Source organism: Hemibagrus wyckioides, linkage group LG15 (assembly GCF_019097595.1).
Source record: "Hemibagrus wyckioides isolate EC202008001 linkage group LG15, SWU_Hwy_1.0, whole genome shotgun sequence".
NCBI lineage: Eukaryota > Metazoa > Chordata > Actinopteri > Siluriformes > Bagridae > Hemibagrus > Hemibagrus wyckioides.
In genome coordinates this window covers 2341695-2364071 of record NC_080724.1, presented here as the reverse complement: position 1 = coordinate 2364071, position 22377 = coordinate 2341695, and the positions used below count along the sequence as shown (strand labels likewise).

The following is a 22377-nucleotide window of genomic DNA, read 5'->3' as shown; positions in this document are numbered from 1 at the left end:
GTCTTTAATGCCAAAGGAGTGAGATACATTGAGGTGGTCCAAGAGGTGGCATTTTAGGAGAGTTAAGAATCTTTTTGTTTTCTCACACTCAACGAACAAATGTATCACAGAAAGAACATTTATTATCTACCTCCAAAAATCTAGATAAAACAGAGGTTACAGTGTAAGTCTTGTGGAGAATCTTAAAGTGAACATCTTTTATTTTGTTAGAAATGCAGTATTTATTAATTAATATCTTGAATATAAGATCTCCAATAAAATTCGCTACTTGAGGTACTACCAAGTAACCTGCACCCTTTGATCGGAGTAGGCGTGGCGGATCATAAAAGACTAAAAGATCGCTCAGGTACTGCGGCGCGAGACCATTTAGTGCTTTAAAGGTCAGTAACAGGATTTTATAATCAATGCGAAATTTGACTGGGAGCCAATGTAGTGTGGCTAAAATAGGAGTGATGTGTTCTGCCCGTCCTGCACTGTGTATTCTGACCCCTTTCTATCAGAACCAGCATTAACTTCTTCAGCAATTTGAGCAACAGTAGCTCGTCTGTTGGATCGGATCACACGGGCCAGCCTTCTCTCCCCACGTGTATCAATGAGCCTCGGCCGCCCATGACCCTGTCTCCGGTTCACCACTGTTCCTTCCCTGGACCACTTTTGATAGATACTGACCACTGCAGACCGGGAACACCCCACAAGAGCTGCAGTTTTGGAGATGCTCTGATCCAGTGGTCTAGTCATCACAATTTGGCCCTTCATCAAACTCAAAGCTCAAATCCTTACACTTGTCCATTTTTCCTGCTTCTAACATCAACTTTGAGGACAAAATGTTGACTTGCTGCCTAATATATCCCACCCACTAACAGGTGCCATGATGAGGACATCACCAGTCTTATTCACTTCACCTGTTAGTGGACATAATGTTATGCCTGTTCGGTGTATTATGTATTTTGGTATTGGAATCATGAATAGAATAATATACGGTACTTTGTAAGAACTAACGCGTGTCGCCAAAGCTTTATTCTACTAGTTATATCCTGCACGTGCACATGTCCTCTTGATGGTTCCACTGTTGTCTAAGAAAAAGTGCTGATTGATATCTTTACTGCTTAGAATGAAGGTTAAGGTTTTAACTCTGCGTGCAGCGGTTTTATCGTTTACTGAAACGATACGCATCGCTTCCACTCAGCTGTTACGCAGTTTTTCGTGCGCCCTGCGCTTGTAGGCGTGGTAGAAATGAGGAAGTTTGTGGACTTCTTTTACGTTAGATCATTTCCCCCCTCTGAGTAGAAGCGTGCTTGGAATTCTCCCGGTCTCTCGGTCACTACGAAGCGCTCGCGCGCAGTCATTTACCCGGGGCACGTCTGCACAGAGCGCGCCGTAGAGGACCATATGGAGGAGTGCTTGACCAGATCGTGCCCGTGTCTCCGGTCACTATGGGACCGAATATTCAAAAGCGAAAAAGTGAACGAAGGACTCGAGAGGAAAGGCTCGAACGGCGACCTGCGAACAGTGTCCAGTGAACAGGATTTGGAGCAGCGCTATAAGCCGTTGGAGGAGAGTGCCATTTATGTTGCATTATGGGCTTTCGAAGCGCGCGATTCCGATGAGCTGTCGTTCGATGCCGGCGATCGGTTCCGCGTCGTCAGGCGCGAGGGGGATTGGTGGACCGCCGCCAAACTGGACGCCAGCGGGCGTGTGCTCGCCACCGGGGTTGTGCCGAACAATTTCCTGGGGCGCGCCGAATCGATCACGTCGCAGCCGTGAGTCAACTCATCTAGACCTTTTTCGTTTCCTAAACGTGTGTGTGTGTGTGTGTGTGTGTGTGTGAAAATAACCCCCAAAAAAGGAAGCTCGGACTTTGCCCACGCGCTTTCGAAGTGAATAAACCTGACCAGAGTGTCTAAATTAGACCAGAGAACCTTATCTTAAACCATAATGCCTCAAATTAACCAGTTAAGATTTAAGTTAGGCATTATGGTTTGAGTGTATAAAAAAACCTTGACCCACAAGTGACCAAAATAGTTCACCGACTAATCTGAGCAGCTGGGGTTTGATATGACTCTATAAATATGAACCAGGTTATACTAATCCTGTTTCTTTAGGCATTTCATTGAGAAACACATTTTACATTGGTATAAAAACGTAATTGGTACTAATGGGATTTTTTTATAAGCTCACACACAATTCTAATTCAATTTTATGGTTATTGCAATTTAGTCCAACGCTGTCAGATTAAACATGCATCTTAGTGTACACTGACCATGCATAACATTATGACCAAACATTAGTGCCAAAACAGCCCTGACCTGTCCTGCACTGTGTATTCTGACCCCTTTCTATCAGAACCAGTATTAACTTCTTCAGCAATTTGAGCAACAGTAGCTCGTCTGTTGGATCGGATCACACGGGCCAGCCTTCTCTCCCCACGTGCATCAATGAGCCTCGGCCGCCCATGACCCTGTCTCCGGTTCACCACTGTTCCTTTTTTGAACCACTTTTGATAGATACTGACCACTGCAGACCGGGAACACCCCACAAGAGCTGCAGTTTTGGAGATGCTCTGATCCAGTGGTCTAGCCATCACAATTTGGTCCTTCGTCAAACTCAAAGCTCAAATCCTTACACTTGTCCATTTTTCCTGCTTCTAACATCAACTTTGAGGACAAAATGTTGACTTGCTGCCTAATATATCCCACCCACTAACAGATGCCATGATGAGGAGATCATCAGTCTTATTCATTTCACTGGTCAGTACTCATAATGTTATGCCAGATCAATGTACAACCCACTAAAATGTTTACTTTTCAGCCTTTTTCCCATCCATTTAAGAAAATGACTAAACATGAGTGTGACCTAAGTGTGTATTTTTTAAATAAGTGCAAAAAACCCACACACACACAGACAGACACACACACACACACACATATACATAGATCTGTTAAAATACTCATTAATGTGTTTGAAAAGCAGTCAGTGCCAATAACTTGAGCCAAGCCATGTGAGGCAAATAAAGGAAGTGCCACCTCATTCTTGCTTTCGGATTAGCTGTGTACGGTTATACTGAAATGCAGAAGTCGGCTTTCTCAGCACTGTTGTTCAGATTAAGGCAAGCAGAGTTGGAATTTGAGATCTTGTATCTCTATGTCCAGCTTGACTAGATACAACACTGATTCTTTCAAAAACACACAACACCCTCTGCTGTGCACTGAAGTCATCCAGTCAGGGTTTCCCCAACCAGATGATGATTGCCTCCAATCTCAGTCCTGTTGAGGAACAGTATCCTAGACCATGTGCTTGTTGTGTGCATTGCAGAGAGAATGTCCAGATTGCTTACACCGCTTTGACATATTCTGATCAGACTCCACCTTTTTGTCACCATAATACATGGCAGAATGTCCTAAAACTTAAAGTTATGCATGAAGGTCAAAATGGCTGTATAATCCTCCCTGGCATCACCATCCTATGGACCTCGGATTTGTTAGACCTGTTAGATATCTATATATCATATATATCAGTCCATCATTTAGGAGGTCATCAGCTTGTGCAGTGGAGTTGAGGAAATGATCTGCAGTGACATTTCATAAAGTTCTGTGGTATGAAGTTACTAGTTCACTCACCGCTCCAACAAATTGACCAACTTCCTGCTGTATGTCACAAGTACATTATACAATATTAAAGACTATGTGAATTCTGAGAGCTACGCAGCAGAGGGGTTTAAATCCAGGTAGGATCTGTCTGTCTGCTGAAAATATGTAGAATGTCGAAGGTAGGTTCCCCAGTCCTGTCTTTGGAGATGGATCACTTTATATCCGGTCACCACAGATCGTTAGGATAATGATTGAATGATTAGTTACACAGGTGAAAGCAGCTCATTCTTGCTGGGGTCAGTTGTGAATCCAACAGATAAAAATGAGAAATATGTAATGAAAATAAATATAATGTAAAAAAGAAATAGAATTTAAAAGTAGGAGTGTAATATAGATATAATGTATATTTAATAAAGACAGACAGAAAGTCAGCTTACATAAATTACATGAAGAGTATTTTTTAAAAATTTAAGCCAGAGGTCAGGTCTTACTACTATTGGTCACTTAAAGGTAGTCATTAGGCACCAGAGTTCCTAATTTATACACAGAGCTCCTAATTTATACAGAGTTCCTAACTTATACACAGAGCTCCTAACTTACACACAGAGTTCCTAACTTATACACAGAGCTCCTAACTTACACACAGAGTTCCTAACTTATACACAGAGCTCCTAACTTATACACAGAGCTCCTAACTTACACACAGAGCTCCTAATTTATACATAGAGTTCCTAACTTATACACAGAGCTCCTAATTTATACACAGAGCTCTTAACTTATACACAGAGCTCCTAACTTATACACAGAGCTCCTAATTTATACATAGAGTTCCTAACTTATACACAGAGCTCCTAATTTATACATAGAGTTCCTAACTTATACACAGAGCTCCTAACTTATACACAGAGCTCCTAATTTATACATAGAGCTCTTAACTTATACACAGAGCTCCTAATTTATACACAGAGCTCCTAATTTATACACAGAGCTCCTAATTTAAACACAAAGCTCCTAATTTATACACAGAGCTCCTAATTTATACACAGAGCTCCTAACTTATACACAGAGCTCCTAATTTATACACAGAGTTCCTAATTTATACACAGAGCTCCTAACTTATACACAGAGTTCCTAATTTATACACAGAGCTCCTAACTTATACACAGAGTTCCTAATTTATACACAGAGTTCCTAATTTATACACAGAGTTCCTAATTTATACACAGAGTTCCTAACTTATACACAGAGTTCCTAATTTATACACAGAGCTCCTAATTTATACACAGAGCTCCTAATTTATACACAGAGCTCTTAACTTATACACAGAGCTCCTAATTTATACACAGAGCTCCTAACTTATACACAGAGCTCCTAATTTATACATAGAGCTCTTAACTTATACACAGAGCTCCTAACTTATACACAGAGCTCCTAACTTATACACAGAGCTCCTAACTTATACACAGAGCTCCTAACTTATACACAGAGCTCCTAATTTATACATAGAGCTCTTAACTTATACACAGAGCTCCTAACTTATACACAGAGCTCCTAACTTATACACAGAGTTCCTAACTTATACACAGAGCTCCTAACTTATACACAGAGCTCCTAATTTATACATAGAGCTCTTAACTTATACACAGAGCTCCTAACTTATACACAGAGTTCCTAACTTATACACAGAGCTCCTAACTTATACACAGAGCTCCTAATTTATACATAGAGCTCTTAACTTATACACAGAGCTCCTAACTTATACACAGAGTTCCTAACTTATACACAGAGCTCCTAACTTATACACAGAGCTCCTAATTTATACACAGAGCTCTTAACTTATACACAGAGCTCCTAACTTATACACAGAGCTCCTAACTTATACACAGAGCTCCTAACTTATACACAGAGCTCCTAACTTATACACAGAGCTCCTAACTTATACACAGAGTTCCTAACTTATACACAGAGCTCCTAACTTATACACAGAGCTCCTAATTTATACATAGAGCTCTTAACTTATACACAGAGTTCCTAACTTATACACAGAGCTCCTAACTTATACACAGAGCTCCTAATTTATACATAGAGCTCTTAACTTATACACAGAGCTCCTAACTTATACACAGAGCTCCTAACTTATACACAGAGCTCCTAATTTATACATAGAGCTCTTAACTTATACACAGAGCTCCTAATTTATACACAGAGCTCCTAATTTATACACAGAGCTCCTAATTTATACACAGAGCTCTTAACTTATACACAGAGCTCCTAATTTATACACAGAGCTCCTAACTTATACACAGAGCTCCTAATTTATACACAGAGCTCCTAATTTATACACAGAGCTCCTAATTTATACACAGAGCTCCTAATTTATACACAGAGCTCCTAATTTATACATAGAGCTCTTAACTTATACACAGAGCTCCTAACTTATACACAGAGCTCCTAATTTATACATAGAGCTCTTAACTTATACACAGAGCTCCTAACTTATACACAGAGCTCCTAATTTATACATAGAGCTCTTAACTTATACACAGAGCTCCTAACTTATACACAGAGCTCCTAATTTATACATAGAGCTCTTAACTTATACACAGAGCTCCTAATTTATACATAGAGCTCTTAACTTATACACAGAGCTCCTAACTTATACACAGAGCTCCTAATTTATACACAGAGCTCCTAATTTATACACAGAGCTCCAAAATAATACACAGAGTTCCTAACTTATACACAGAGCTCCTAACTTATACACAGAGCTCCTAACTTATACACAGAGCTCCTAACTTATACACAGAGCTCCTAATTTATACATAGAGCTCTTAACTTATACACAGAGCTCCTAATTTATACACAGAGCTCCTAACTTATACACAGAGCTCCTAATTTATACATAGAGCTCTTAACTTATACACAGAGCTCCTAATTTATACATAGAGCTCTTAACTTATACACAGAGCTCCTAACTTATACACAGAGCTCCTAATTTATACATAGAGCTCTTAACTTATACACAGAGCTCCTAATTTATACACAGAGCTCCTAACTTATACACAGAGCTCCTAATTTATACATAGAGCTCTTAACTTATACACAGAGCTCCTAATTTATACACAGAGCTCCTAATTTATACATAGAGCTCTTAACTTATACACAGAGCTCCTAATTTATACACAGAGCTCCTAACTTATACACAGAGCTCCTAATTTATACATAGAGCTCTTAACTTATACACAGAGCTCCTAATTTATACATAGAGCTCTTAACTTATACACAGAGCTCCTAATTTATACATAGAGCTCTTAACTTATACACAGAGCTCCTAATTTATACATAGAGCTCTTAACTTATACACAGAGCTCCTAATTTATACATAGAGCTCTTAACTTATACACAGAGCTCCTAACTTATACACAGAGCTCCTAACTTATACACAGAGCTCCTAACTTATACACAGAGTTCCTAACTTATACACAGAGCTCCTAACTTATACATAGAGCTCTTAACTTATACACAGAGCTCCTAATTTATACACAGAGCTCCTAACTTATACACAGAGTTCCTAATTTATACACAGAGTTCCTAATTTATACACAGAGTTCCTAATTTATACACAGAGTTCCTAACTTATACACAGAGTTCCTAATTTATACACAGAGCTCCTAATTTATACACAGAGCTCCTAATTTATACACAGAGCTCTTAACTTATACACAGAGCTCCTAATTTATACACAGAGCTCCTAACTTATACACAGAGCTCCTAATTTATACATAGAGCTCTTAACTTATACACAGAGCTCCTAACTTATACACAGAGCTCCTAACTTATACACAGAGCTCCTAACTTATACACAGAGCTCCTAATTTATACATAGAGCTCTTAACTTATACACAGAGCTCCTAACTTATACACAGAGCTCCTAACTTATACACAGAGCTCCTAACTTATACACAGAGCTCCTAACTTATACACAGAGCTCCTAACTTATACACAGAGTTCCTAACTTATACACAGAGCTCCTAACTTATACACAGAGCTCCTAATTTATACATAGAGCTCTTAACTTATACACAGAGTTCCTAACTTATACACAGAGCTCCTAATTTATACATAGAGCTCCTAATTTATACATAGAGCTCTTAACTTATACACAGAGCTCCTAACTTATACACAGAGCTCCTAACTTATACACAGAGCTCCTAATTTATACATAGAGCTCTTAACTTATACACAGAGCTCCTAATTTATACACAGAGCTCCTAATTTATACACAGAGCTCCTAATTTATACACAGAGCTCTTAACTTATACACAGAGCTCCTAATTTATACACAGAGCTCCTAACTTATACACAGAGCTCCTAATTTATACACAGAGCTCCTAATTTATACACAGAGCTCCTAATTTATACACAGAGCTCCTAATTTATACACAGAGCTCCTAATTTATACATAGAGCTCTTAACTTATACACAGAGCTCCTAACTTATACACAGAGCTCCTAATTTATACATAGAGCTCTTAACTTATACACAGAGCTCCTAACTTATACACAGAGCTCCTAATTTATACATAGAGCTCTTAACTTATACACAGAGCTCCTAACTTATACACAGAGCTCCTAATTTATACATAGAGCTCTTAACTTATACACAGAGCTCCTAATTTATACATAGAGCTCTTAACTTATACACAGAGCTCCTAACTTATACACAGAGCTCCTAATTTATACACAGAGCTCCTAACTTATACACAGAGCTCCTAATTTATACACAGAGCTCCTAACTTATACACAGAGCTCCTAATTTATACATAGAGCTCTTAACTTATACACAGAGCTCCTAACTTATACACAGAGCTCCTAATTTATACATAGAGCTCTTAACTTATACACAGAGCTCCTAATTTATACACAGAGCTCCTAACTTATACACAGAGCTCCTAATTTATACATAGAGCTCTTAACTTATACACAGAGCTCCTAATTTATACATAGAGCTCTTAACTTATACACAGAGCTCCTAACTTATACACAGAGCTCCTAATTTATACATAGAGCTCTTAACTTATACACAGAGCTCCTAATTTATACACAGAGCTCCTAACTTATACACAGAGCTCCTAATTTATACATAGAGCTCTTAACTTATACACAGAGCTCCTAATTTATACACAGAGCTCCTAATTTATACATAGAGCTCTTAACTTATACACAGAGCTCCTAATTTATACACAGAGCTCCTAACTTATACACAGAGCTCCTAATTTATACATAGAGCTCTTAACTTATACACAGAGCTCCTAATTTATACATAGAGCTCTTAACTTATACACAGAGCTCCTAATTTATACATAGAGCTCTTAACTTATACACAGAGCTCCTAATTTATACATAGAGCTCTTAACTTATACACAGAGCTCCTAATTTATACATAGAGCTCTTAACTTATACACAGAGCTCCTAACTTATACACAGAGCTCCTAACTTATACACAGAGCTCCTAACTTATACACAGAGTTCCTAACTTATACACAGAGCTCCTAACTTATACATAGAGCTCTTAACTTATACACAGAGCTCCTAATTTATACATAGAGCTCTTAACTTATACACAGAGCTCCTAACTTATACACAGAGCTCCTAATTTATACATAGAGCTCTTAACTTATACACAGAGCTCCTAATTTATACATAGAGCTCCTAATTTATACATAGAGCTCTTAACTTATACACAGAGCTCCTAACTTATACACAGAGCTCCTAATTTATACATAGAGCTCTTAACTTATACACAGAGCTCCTAATTTATACACAGAGCTCCTAACTTATACACAGAGCTCCTAATTTATACATAGAGCTCTTAACTTATACACAGAGCTCCTAATTTATACATAGAGCTCTTAACTTATACACAGAGCTCCTAACTTATACACAGAGCTCCTAATTTATACATAGAGCTCTTAACTTATACACAGAGCTCCTAATTTATACACAGAGCTCCTAACTTATACACAGAGCTCCTAATTTATACATAGAGCTCTTAACTTATACACAGAGCTCCTAATTTATACACAGAGCTCCTAATTTATACATAGAGCTCTTAACTTATACACAGAGCTCCTAATTTATACACAGAGCTCCTAACTTATACACAGAGCTCCTAATTTATACATAGAGCTCTTAACTTATACACAGAGCTCCTAATTTATACATAGAGCTCTTAACTTATACACAGAGCTCCTAATTTATACATAGAGCTCTTAACTTATACACAGAGCTCCTAATTTATACATAGAGCTCTTAACTTATACACAGAGCTCCTAATTTATACATAGAGCTCTTAACTTATACACAGAGCTCCTAACTTATACACAGAGCTCCTAACTTATACACAGAGCTCCTAACTTATACACAGAGTTCCTAACTTATACACAGAGCTCCTAACTTATACATAGAGCTCTTAACTTATACACAGAGCTCCTAATTTATACATAGAGCTCTTAACTTATACACAGAGCTCCTAACTTATACACAGAGCTCCTAATTTATACATAGAGCTCTTAACTTATACACAGAGCTCCTAATTTATACATAGAGCTCCTAATTTATACATAGAGCTCTTAACTTATACACAGAGCTCCTAACTTATACACAGAGCTCCTAATTTATACATAGAGCTCTTAACTTATACACAGAGCTCCTAACTTATACACAGAGCTCCTAACTTATACATAGAGCTCCTAATTTATACACAGAGCTCCTAACTTATACACAGAGTTCCTAATTTATACACAGAGCTCCTTAACTTATACACAGAGCTCCTAATTTATACACAGAGTTCCTAACTTATACACAGAGCTCCTAATGTATACACAGAGTTCCTTAACTTATACACAGAGCTCCTTAACTTATACACAGAGTTCCTAACTTATACACAGAGTTCCTAATTTATACACAGAGTTCCTAACTTATACACAGAGTTCCTAACTTATACACAGAGCTCCTAATGTATACACAGAGTTCCTAACTTATACACAGAGTTCCTAACTTATACACAGAGCTCCTAACTTATACACAGAGCTCCTAACTTATACACAGAGTTCCTAACTTATACACAGAGTTCCTAACTTATACACAGAGCTCCTAACTTATACACAGAGCTCCTAATTTATACACAGAGCTCCTTAACTTATACACAGAGTTCCTAACTTATACAAACAATATGGTCATACTGTAATGAAATGTGATCTATTACATTGTTATTACTAAGGAAAAGTTCCACTAGATGTACAGTTGTTATAAAACCTCCAGAAGTAAGGTTGTCTTTTGAGAAAGCCAGACTGTCTGTCTGTGTGATGGTATGATTACGACTTTCCAAATGCCTAAAGATAAAAAAAAGCTATACGGTTTCCCCGCATGATACTGATCTTAACTTTACAGTGCAATAGGAAATTCTAATACATGAATAAGCCTGCCTTAAAAGTGTGTATTAGTTAACCAAAACTGAAAGCACTGATTTATTATGGCTCTTATCCTCATCAGGTGGTTCTTTGGCCAAATGAATCGGATCGAGTGTCTCAGCCACCTCCTGACAGATCAAAACAAAGATGGAGCTTTCCTGGTGCGAGTCAGTGAGACCGACAATGTGGGCCACGTTCTCTCAGGTGTGTCATTTAAAGCCTATTTGCTTTATATAGTCTGATAAAGATATTTGAAAAAGATTTTGAAGCTTTCGATTGATCAAGTCTGATGCTATTCATGCCAGCCTACACATAAACATCAAATTCTAAGCAAGAATTAATTCTAGAAAGTGAAAATTTCACGAATGCAAATGTCCAGCACAGTTACTGAGATGTTGTTGTTGTCGCATTTTTCTAACAAGACTTCTTTTGAATCAGTTAAGGTAAAAAACAAAGCCAAGCACTTTAAGATCTACCACTCAGAGAATGAATTCTACGTGGAAGAGTCCTGTAGCTTCTCCAGTTTGTTGGACCTTATTCAACACTATCAGGGTCATCCTCTGGCCTCTGTGAACAAACTGGGAAAACCCTGCGTCAGGGTGAGACAGAATGAGCTTTATTTATTTATTTATTTATTTAGTTGTTTTTGTTGTTCTCAAATTTTGTATTGTGTTGGAAACATCGTCCCCTTAGAAACTGAGAAGAATTGAGGAAGTGGTTTTAGCTCTAGCTGTTCTTTCATAAGCAGGGGCATTTTTCTAGAATTTTACTAAAGTACTTTAGTACTTTATTGATTAAATCTGGTCCTCATTCAACTAAGCACAAGTTTAAATACGACTCCGTAACAGAGATAAGTGTTAGCCTGGTAGTTACTGTTCCTCCATCCTCCAGCTATAAGCGTCCGACTGAAAGCCAAGCTTTCCACGGTGAAACGTGAAGGTCAGTAAGGGCAGAGTGAGGCGGACAGGCATACGAATAAACCTGATGCGCAGGATATTTTCGCTTCATCTGGCATCACAATCAGCCATCGTGTTTTAAATAATTCAAATGATGTAAATGATAACATTCACCTTAACAGGAAATGCTATTTTCAGTATCTACTGTAAAAGAACTCATCGGAAAATGATTTACCGGGGAATAATAAACGTTTTACTAGGCTTTATGACCCAGTAAAATAAAAGTGGAAGGATTCCCCTGGTCATGAGTAATGAGACAGTGTGAGAGCATTTGCAAACACTAGGTACACTTAATGTAGAATTATTAAAAATTGTTGTGTTTGTGTGCAAATGTCTATGTAGTCCTGGGTTGCCAGATCTTGGGTAACACTGGCCCATTAAATATAGACTATAAGATTAATATTCTAAATATACTACTCCCATAAATAAAATATACACCGACCAGGCATAACATTATGACCACCGACCTAATAAATGTGGGTCCCCCTTTTGCTGGCAAAAACAGCGCTGACCCGTCCTGCACTGTGTATTCTGACACCTTTCTATCAGAATCAGCATTAACTTCTTCAGCAATTTGAGCAACAGTAGCTCGTCTGTTGGATCGGATCACACGGGTCAGCCTTCGCTCCACATGTGCATCAATGAGTCTTTGCCGCCCATGACCCTGTCACTGGTTCACCACTGTTCCTTCCCTGGACCACTTTTAATAGATACTGACCACTGCAGACCGGGAACACCCCACAAGAGCTGCAGTTTTGGAGATGCTCTGATCCAGTGGTCTAGCCATCACAATTTGGCCCTTCGTCAAACTCAAAGCTCAAATCCTTACACTTGTCCATTTTTCCTGCTTCTAACATCAACTTTGAGGACAAAATGTTGACTTGCTGCCTAATATATCCCACCCACTAACAGGTGCCATGATGAGGAGATCATCAGTCTTATTCACTTCACCTCTCACTGCTCAGAATGTTGTACCTAATCTGTATATATATATAATATATCAACTAATAAAAATCACTGTGTAGTAGTAATCAAAAACATAGTCTGTTTTTATAAATGAACACATCTTACATGAAGCTTGTCAGCTGCTGAAGCTATTTACAGTTTCAGGATCTTGTTCTGATGTTATTATTCTCTTTATCATCTAGCACAGTTTTATTATTAGAATATAAATTAGATAGTGTGAAATACTTCAATACAAGCATAAGTTAAATAAAAGTTATGCAATATGTCAAACTGCAGACTTGGCAACCCTGAATATAGAAGAAATGTAAATGTGTGGTAACATGTCTGCTTACAGCGAAAGCCCAAGCAGCAAGACCTGTCTCACACCACAGTGGACATGTGGGAACTTCCCAAAGAAGACTTCACTCTGGAGAACAAGCTGGGAAATGGTTACTTTGCTGACGTTTATCGAGGCAAGTGGAAGAACCAAACCAACGTGGCCATCAAAATTCTCAAGAACAATGGTAAGCTATCACCTGTGTTATAGTACAATTAGTCACAGCTATTAGAGCAGATTGCAATTTTTTCACAGCATGCACTTCAGCACAGGATAAAAAGATCATGTTTAATAGTCAGTCAGTTGCTAACCAAAATCTAGAAGCATACATATCTGAGGAGTCTGAGGGTGATGCCATCACTTCTCATGTAAGCTTGAACTGAGCAGTCAGTGACTGGACTCTAAGTTAAGTTAAGTAGCCTTTGTCACATATACAGTACATTACTGCACAGTGAAATTCTTTCTTCACATATCCCATCCTTGGAGGTTTGGGGTCAGATGGGTTATGAGCCTTGCTGAAGGGACCAACAGTGGCAGCTTGGCAGTGCTTGGGCTTGAACCCTGATCTTCTGGCCAACAACCCAGAGCCTTGACCACTTGAGCTACCACAGCCCTGGGTTTTGTTATATCCTAGCTTATTATCAAGTTGGGGTTTAGAGCGCAGGGTCAACCATAGTGCAGCGCCCCTAAAGGGCCCAACGTTGATAGCTTGGCAGTTCTGATCAGTGACCCAGTGCCTTGACTGCTGAGCCACCACGTCCCTAAAGGTAAAAATGGCTGGTACATTTGGTTAAAAAGGTAACCAAATTCACCATGGTTTTCACTTGAGTCACTTTATACCTGTAGCACCAGCTCATGGCATTACCCCTTTTTGGTTTGATTTTTGGATTATAAATAAAGCCCTATTTGTATTTTCCATGATTATGTGATAAAAGCTGAATTATTTAATCATTTACGTTCAACCCATGTGTGTTTTTTGCTTACATATGACACATATATGTCTTTTGTATACATCTTTTGTTCACTCCTGATGTTTTTGGTCATGTTTTTCTCTTATTTTAGAGCTTGAGTGTTAATTATATGGTCTACAGTGTGTCCTTTGCACGTTCACCTCAATATAAAAATCACCAGTTTTTAGCTTGTGTTTAGACTATAGAGATTTACGACACCTCCTGTGCAAAGATCCATATCTTTTTAGTTACAGTGCCTTACTCTGCACTCAGGTGGAAGTACGCTATTAGGTTGCTTACAGGAGTGGGGAATAGATGAGTAACTGCATATTGTTACTATACTTCAATATTATTTTGGTGCACTTAAGTGTTACTGAAACTGAATATACGTTCCAAGAAATTTCCAAGAAATTAGTTTTTTATTTCCTCACATTTTAATTTACACCTTTAGATAGTTGTTACAAATCTCTCATCTCATCAATTTGTTAATGTTAGCCATATTAAGATTAGCCCATTTTCATTGTCAGGTCATCATTTCCTGTATCTTCTCAGCACTTCCATCACCCCAGGTTGCTCAGATAACAACATGCCAGTATTTTATATAAATGCTAACATGAGGCCAAAGGTTTTGGGACATCTGTCTTTACATGCATATGAATGTAATATGGAGTTGTCCCGCCCTTTGCAGCTATAACAGCTTCAACTCTTCTGGGAAGGCTTTCCACAAGGTTTAGGAGTGTGTTTATGGGAATTTTTGACCATTCCTCTAGAAGCACATTCATGAGGTCAGGCACTGATGTTGGACGAGAAGGTCTGGCTCGCAGTCTCCGCTCTAATTCATCACAAAGGTGTTCTATGGGGTTGAGGTCAGGACTCTGTGTAGGCCAGTCAAGTTCCTCCACTCCAAACTCACTCATCCATGTCTTTATGGACCTTGCTTTGGTCACTGGTGTGCAGTCATGTTGGAACAGGAAGGGGTCATCCCCAAACTGTTCCCACAAAGAGCATGAAATTGTCCAAAATGTCTTGGTATGAAGCTGAAACATTAAGAGTTCCTTTCACTGGAACTAAGGGGCCGAGCGGAAAAAAACCCTGAAAAACAACACCTGAACTCAGTGATTTGGAGGGGTGTCCCAAAACTTTTGGCAATATAGTGTATGAATTGCACCAAATAGTGAAAGCATCGAGATGTGAGGGAGTTTTGTCTGAATTGCACCAAAAACCTGTAAAGGGATGTTTAATACAGTTAGATTTCCAACATTGCAGTTCTTTCACCGTTGCTGTAATTTATCAAAGCAGCCAGGGCTAGTCCATGAAAAATCATCACAGTTAGCATTTTCAGGATCTGTAGACTCATTCATCTGCAGTGCTGTTTGGAAAGAATGCAATGCTTTGTCCTTTGCCATTGAATCAGCACAGAGAGAGTTATTAGCGTGAGCTTTACATTTACAAACAGCAATAGGAGACAGAAGTGTAACTGCGTCCAGTAAATTAGCAATCAATACAGAGCGATTGTTTAGTTTGAGTGCGCCTGCATCCTGAGCAACAGAGACTGCATACAATATCAGTGTAGACAGTGAAAGAAAGGCCTTTTGCCAAGATGCATGCTCTCGTAAGTGCAAATAATTCAGCTGCTTGTGCTGTAGAGATGTGCAGAGACTGTTAGACTTAACCACACCAAAATCTTCAACACTTGCCTATGCAGCAGAAGGAGTTCCTTGTGCTAGTTGGATGAATGATTCTTCCACATTCAGGTCAGGTCGATTGGTTAAGTGAGCATGTGGTTTAGATACACTATATTGCCAAAAGTATTCGCTCACCTGCCTTGACTCGCATATGAACTTAAGTGACATCCCATTCCTAATCCATAGGGTTCAATATGACGTCGGTCCACCCTTTGCAACTATAACAGCTTCAACTCTTCTGGGAAGGCTGTCCACAAGGTTTAGGAGTGTGTTTATGGGAATTTTTGACCATTCTTCCAGAAGCGCATTTGTGAGGTCACACACTGATGTTGGACGAGAAGGCCTGGCTCTCAGTCTCCGCTCTAATTCATCCCAAAGGTGTTCTATCGGGTTGAGGTCAGGACTCTTTATGGACCTTGCTTTGGTCACTGGTGCACAGTCATGTTGGAAGAGGAAGGGGCCAGCTCCAAACTGTTCCCACAAAGTTGGGAGCATGGAATTGTCCAAAATGTCTTGGTATGCTGAAGCATTCAGAGTTCCTTTCACTGGAACTAAGGGGCCAAGCCCAGCTCCTGAAAAACAACCCCACACCATAATCCCCCCTCCACCAAACTTTACACTTGGCACAATGCAGTCAGACAAGTACCGTTCTCCTGGCAACCGCCAAACCCAGACTCGTCCATCAGATTGCCAGATGGAGAAGCGCGATTCGTCACTCCAGAGAACGCGTCTCCACTGCTCTAGAGTCCAGTGGCGGCGTGCTTTACACCACTGCATCCGACGCTTTGCATTGCACTTGGTGATGTATGGCTTGGATGCAGCTGCTCGGCCATGGAAACCCATTCCATGAAGCTCTCTTTGCATTGTTCTTGAGCTAATCTGAAGGCCACATGAAGTTTGGAGGTCTGTAGCGATTGACTCTGCAGAAAGTTGGCGACCTCTTCGTACTATGCGCCTCAGCATCCGCTGACCCCGCTCCGTCAGTTTACGTGGCCTACCACTTCGTGGCTGAGTTGCTGTCGTTCCCAAACACTTCCACGTTCTTATAATACAGCTGACAGTTGACTGTGGAATATTTAGGAGTGAGGAAATTTCACGACTGGATTTGTTGCACAGGTGGCATCCTATCACAGTTCCACGCTGGAATTCACTGAGCTCCTGAGAGCGACCCATTCTTTCACAAATGTTTGTAAAAACAGTCTGCATGCCTAGGTGCTTGATTTTATACACCTGTGGCCATGGAAGTGATTGGAACACCTGATTCTGATTATTTGGATGGGTGAGCGAATAGTTTTGGCAATATAGTGTATAAGCTATATATAAAATATAGATAATGAGGTACTCTTTCCAGCTCACATGGTTATAGAATAGCTGCATACAATGTGTTGCATTGATAAAAAGGAAAACCTGCCAAGGGAAACGATAGACTTTGAAGTGTTAACACACAAGAATTTGTTTCTTGTATTTGTTTCTGAGAATGTGTGCTTCATGGTGTACATGGTACATGAACATAACATTTATGCATTGGTACACAATAGACACAAAGGCTTTAGTCGTAGACGCCAATGAACACAGAGGCTGACCTAGAATCGTTGGGTCCGAACACTTCTTTTTATTTTTGTCACAGAAAGCTGAAAGGTCTTCTCATAATCTGGACTATCCAAACATGGAGCAGATGAAATCTCCAGTTTTTAGTTGTTCCAAAACAGTGCTGTCCATTAGCCATAATCATTCAGTGCCAAATTATGGCTATGTGACCATGAAGATGCTAGCAACCTTGGCGGAGTCAGTTTGTAAATCTTCAGATGTTGGAACATGTCCCAAATATTTCACTTTAAGTTTAAGCTGCAGTTTAGATTCATCACGATTCTCAGCAAAAAACAACAAGTAACAGCACTTTGTTGTTTGGTTCACATTATCAGAACAAAAGAGCAAATCATTTATGTAACCTATGACAGTGCTACCCCCTGGTGGTTGAAATGATGGATGAGCTCCTAGACACTATATTGCCAAAAGTTTTGGGACACCCCTCCAAATTCAGGTGTTCTTTTTCAGGGGTTGGTCTCGGCCCCTTAGTTCCAGTGAAAGGAACTCTTAATGCTTCAGCTTCATACCAAGACATTTTGGACAATTTCATGCTTTGTGGAAACAGTTTGGTGATGACCCCTTCCTGTTCCAACATGACTGCACACCAGTGACCAAAGCAAGAGTCCTGACCTCAACCTGATATTAACACCTTTGGGATGAATTAGAGCGGAGACTGCGAGCCAGGCCAAAACTGGGACGTCTGCCTTTACCTGCACATGAATGGAATATGCAGTTGGCCCGTCTTTTCCAGCTATAACAGCTTCAATTCTCCTGGGAAGGCTTTCCACAAGGTTTAGGAGAGTGTTTATGGGAATTTTTAACCATTCCTCTAGAAGCGCATTTGTGAGGTCACAACATTCAACATTATGGCATTATGGCTTAGTAAGGTGTTGGGCCACTGTGAACTACCAAAACAGCTTCAATTTGCCTTGGAATAGATTCTATACATCCTTGGAGCTGTACTTGAGGGATGAACAGCATTACTCCAGAAGACATTTCTTCAGCTGGTGTAGCCCAAGATGTTGGTGGAGAGTGCTGTGTAACATTCCAGCCTGAACTTTAATGTGTCACCTGTCTTATTTTAATATGTCTTCCTTTTAGACTCTCTGAACCAGAAAACGTTTCAGATGGAGGTTGAGGTTTTGAAACAGTTGCGTCACAACCACCTTATCTCACTCTTCGCAATATGCACTTCCTCCACACCCTATTACATCATCACCGAGTACATGGAGAAGGGAAACCTGCTGGAATTACTCCGCAGTAAGTCATCACTCTTTATCTAATCTTTTTTCTGAGCAAGGGTTCAAATTATTCAGGCGAGAGGCTCAGTAAAAGCACCCTTTATTTGAGAACCTTATCCTTGCGAAACAGTGTGTTTTACTGCCAACACCGCTGTACAGTTTATTATCTGAAGCTGTAAATTATATTTACATACATCTGCTTTCTTTTCTAAGGTCCAGAGGGCAATGCTTTAGACCTGGAAATCTTGACTAACATGGCATACCAGGTGGCTGATGGGATGACTTACCTCGAGGATCATAATAGTATTCACAGAGACCTGGCAGCTCGCAATGTGCTTGTTAGTGAAGGATACCTGTGCAAAGTGGCTGACTTCGGTTTAGCACGAATTATCAAGGTGTGTGTTTGGACATTGGGCAGTAGGACTATCAGAGTGTTCATGAACTCATACAGGGATATAGGATACCCTTGGGTTTGACACAAAATGCTTATGCCATTGTGCTCACTCAAGATGTAATTCACTGAGACAAAATGACACGTCCAATGACAATCCAAATGATCAACCCAATATATGTGAGGGGACTTCAACTAAATAATTCAATTCAGTTTATTTGTATAGCGCTTTTAACAATGGACATTGTCTCAAAGTAGCTTTACAGAAGTATAGAAACAGAGAGAATTTTTTTTTTAAGTTTAAAGTTAAGGTATTGTTTATCCTGACTTCAGGTTCTAAATAGAATGAATCTCCTGCGTACGTAATTCCACTTTATTGATCATTTAGTACAGTTATATAAGCAGATTATTTATAATCAATCATACTCGCTGGTGTTTCCCAGATGAGGATGGGTTCCAGTCTGGTAGCTTCCAATGTTTCTTCTTCATGTTGTCTCAGGGAGTTTTTTCTTGTCAAAGTCACGCTAATAACGCCATGGTTGCGGGTTCGATCCCTGCACAGGCCACCATCTGTTTCAAGAATTTCCCTCATGGGATCAATAAAGTGTCTCTATCTATTTGGGATCATGTTTAATTCATATCCTGAATTTATATATTCCTGTAAAACTGCTTTTCCATAATGTCTGTTATTAAAAGCGATATACAAATAAAATTGAATTGAATTGGAATAAAGTCCTGAGGTCAATGGACGGTACACTATATTGATAAACGTTTTGGGACGTCTGCCTTTACGTGCACATGGATGTAATATGGAGTTGTCCCGCCCTTTGCAGCTTATAACAGCTTCAACTCTTCTGGGAAGGCTCTGACCTGCTAATGAGCACAAGGTTTAGGAGTGTGTTTATGGGAATTTTTGTCCATTCCTATAGAAGCGCATTTGTGAGGTCAGGCACTGATGTTGGACGAGAAGATCTGGCTCACAGTCTCCGCTCTAATTCATCCCAAAGGTGTTCTATGGGATTGAGGTCAGGACTCTGTGCAGGCCAGTCAAGTTCCTCCACAACAAACTCACTCATCCATGTCTTTATGGACCTTGCTTTGGTCACTGGTGTGCAGTCATGTTGGAACAGGAAGGGGTCATCCCCAAACTGTTCCCAGAAATTTGGGAGCATGAAATTGTCCAAAATGTCTTGGTATGAAGCTGAAACATTAAGAGTTCCTTTCACTGGAACTAAGGAACCGAGCCCAACCCCTGAAAAACAGCACCTGAATGATTTGGAGGGGTGTCCCAAAACTTTTGGCAATATAGTGTATATGCAAATTTTGTGGAGTGTTTACTTGTTTAATAATTAAATTGATCCAATTAAGATGGCTTTTTCGATCCGACAGAACAGTCTACATTAGGAATGTGATTTGAACTTAAGAGTTGTAAACAAATATAGATATGAATGTGATGTTTTTCGAATATTTGCCACAAAGGTTAAGATTGGAGTTCAGGATGAAACAAACAAACAAAAAAAAATTTATAATTAATTTGAAAACTATTTATTTGCAGGTATTTTATAACTTGTATGTGTTTACATTTCTCTTATAGGACCCGATCTATTTGTCTAATGAAACAAAAATCCCGTACAAGTGGACGGCACCTGAAGCTATGGAGCTTGGCATTTTCTCGAATAAATCTGATGTCTGGTCTTTCGGTATTCTCTTGTATGAGATTTATTCGTTTGGCGCAATTCCATATTCAGGTAAACTTTAATCTGCTTTCTTTTTTTAAAGCTACACCAGCAACACAGTTGCAACGTTATAGTTTGGTTGAAACCAGCATGATGAAATGACTTTCCTTCAATAAGTAACAATACTTTGTTGGTGGTGGTGTTGTTCTTGCATTTTTGCAGGTGTCGGAAATAAAGGTGTACTTAAAGAGATCAAAAATGGTTACAGGATGCCTGCTCCTTCCAAATGTCCTCCTTTCATCTATGAGATTATGCAGTCCTGTTGGAGCAAGCAGCCAGAGGATCGTCCAGATTTTAAGCGGCTGAAATCTGAGCTTCACGAGTGCATTAACCGTGTCACTTAGCTCCATATATCCTGTGTGTATATAGTGTACATACATTTTTTTTTTGTTTTCTGTTTTTTTGCAGAGAAATGTACAGTGTGTTATATATTTTTTGACTTTGTAAAGTTCCTGTATATAATTTGTCCAATCTCGTACGGATTTAAGACAGTGGCACATCTGAAATACCCTAGTATATTAATTGTACACAATGTATTATTTGTAATTAGATTTTATATAAGTTTATTAATTGCTATACAGACATCATGGATCTCCTGTAATGGTATTGTCAAGATGTTCCAGTTTAATTTAAGAAGCACCATAATCATCAAGAACTGTAAAATATCTGATCTTGCTTTATGCACCAAGACTGTAAGCGATGACAAGTATACATTTTAATGGAAGCCTATTTCATTAGCTTTGCCATAGCACATTTCATTACATTCATATTTCATTAAAATATGGATGTATGTTGACTTACATACAGTTATTTCCTGCACCGTGACCGAAATCTTTGAACCGGCATTCAATCAGAGCAGGATCGGCTAAAACGCCGGCTAAAGTTGATCATGAAAAAGACCAAGCACATGCTCCTGAGCTCATGGTTTGTCCTTGCAGCTTATAGTTTTCATGTATGTATCCTTCTGAAACATTATCAGTGTTCACACAGTACAGCTTTTTGATACAAGAATAAGAACTTTTATTAAAAGATCAGATTACTTCTTGTTATTTTTTTAGACTAGAAAATACATCACGTCACTCTCATGGAACTCGTTGGTTTCAGCTTCATCAGCTCATCTCATCTGATTGATTTAAGTCACAGTTTCTGAATCATGTACTGGAGGTCCTAAAGAGTTTTCATTGCTCCAATTAATCAGCTCCTTCATGGGTTGAAGCAGATTTGTTAGAACAAGAAAACACTAGAATGTGGCGATGTGTTAGAAGCAGGAAAAATGGACAAGAGTAAGGATTTGAGCTTTGAGTTTGATGAAGGGCCAAATTGTGATGGGTAGACCACTGGATCAGAGCATGTGCCAAATGTGTAGTGAAAATATATGCTATGAAAAAAAATTCCAGTAGAGGTAGTGAGTGTAGATGAATTAGTATGCTCTGTATTCAGGTGCTCCATGAAGGCTTTAATGCCTGTGCGCTGTTTTACTAAAATCATTAC

At 39.2% G+C, this 22377-nt stretch overlaps 1 protein-coding gene across 1 annotated transcript; it reads left to right on the top strand.

Moving 5' to 3' along the window:
- Positions 1-1275: 1275 nt before the first annotated feature.
- ptk6b (PTK6 protein tyrosine kinase 6b) lies at positions 1276-21911 on the top strand. Its single transcript, XM_058410628.1, has 8 exons — positions 1276-1760; positions 11141-11262; positions 11497-11657; positions 13315-13483; positions 18620-18778; positions 18973-19154; positions 20745-20898; positions 21049-21911. The coding sequence occupies exons 1-8, from the start codon at positions 1390-1392 to the stop codon at positions 21228-21230; spliced, it is 1500 nt and encodes a 499-aa protein (XP_058266611.1). The 5' UTR covers positions 1276-1389; the 3' UTR covers positions 21231-21911.
- The last annotated feature ends 466 nt before the right edge of the window (positions 21912-22377 follow it).

What these genes read in the sequence shown, in the direction of transcription:
- ptk6b (XM_058410628.1), top strand. Translation starts at nt 1,390, where the DNA reads ATGGAGGAGTGCTTGACCAGATCGTGCCCGTGTCTCCGGTCACTATGG. An exon ending in TGTGGGCCACGTTCTCTCAG is followed by an intron (nt 11,263 to 11,496) that starts GTGTGTCATTTA and finishes CTTTTGAATCAG; the next exon opens with TTAAGGTAAAAAACAAAGCC. An exon ending in CAAAATTCTCAAGAACAATG is followed by an intron (nt 13,484 to 18,619) that starts GTAAGCTATCAC and finishes TCTTCCTTTTAG; the next exon opens with ACTCTCTGAACCAGAAAACG.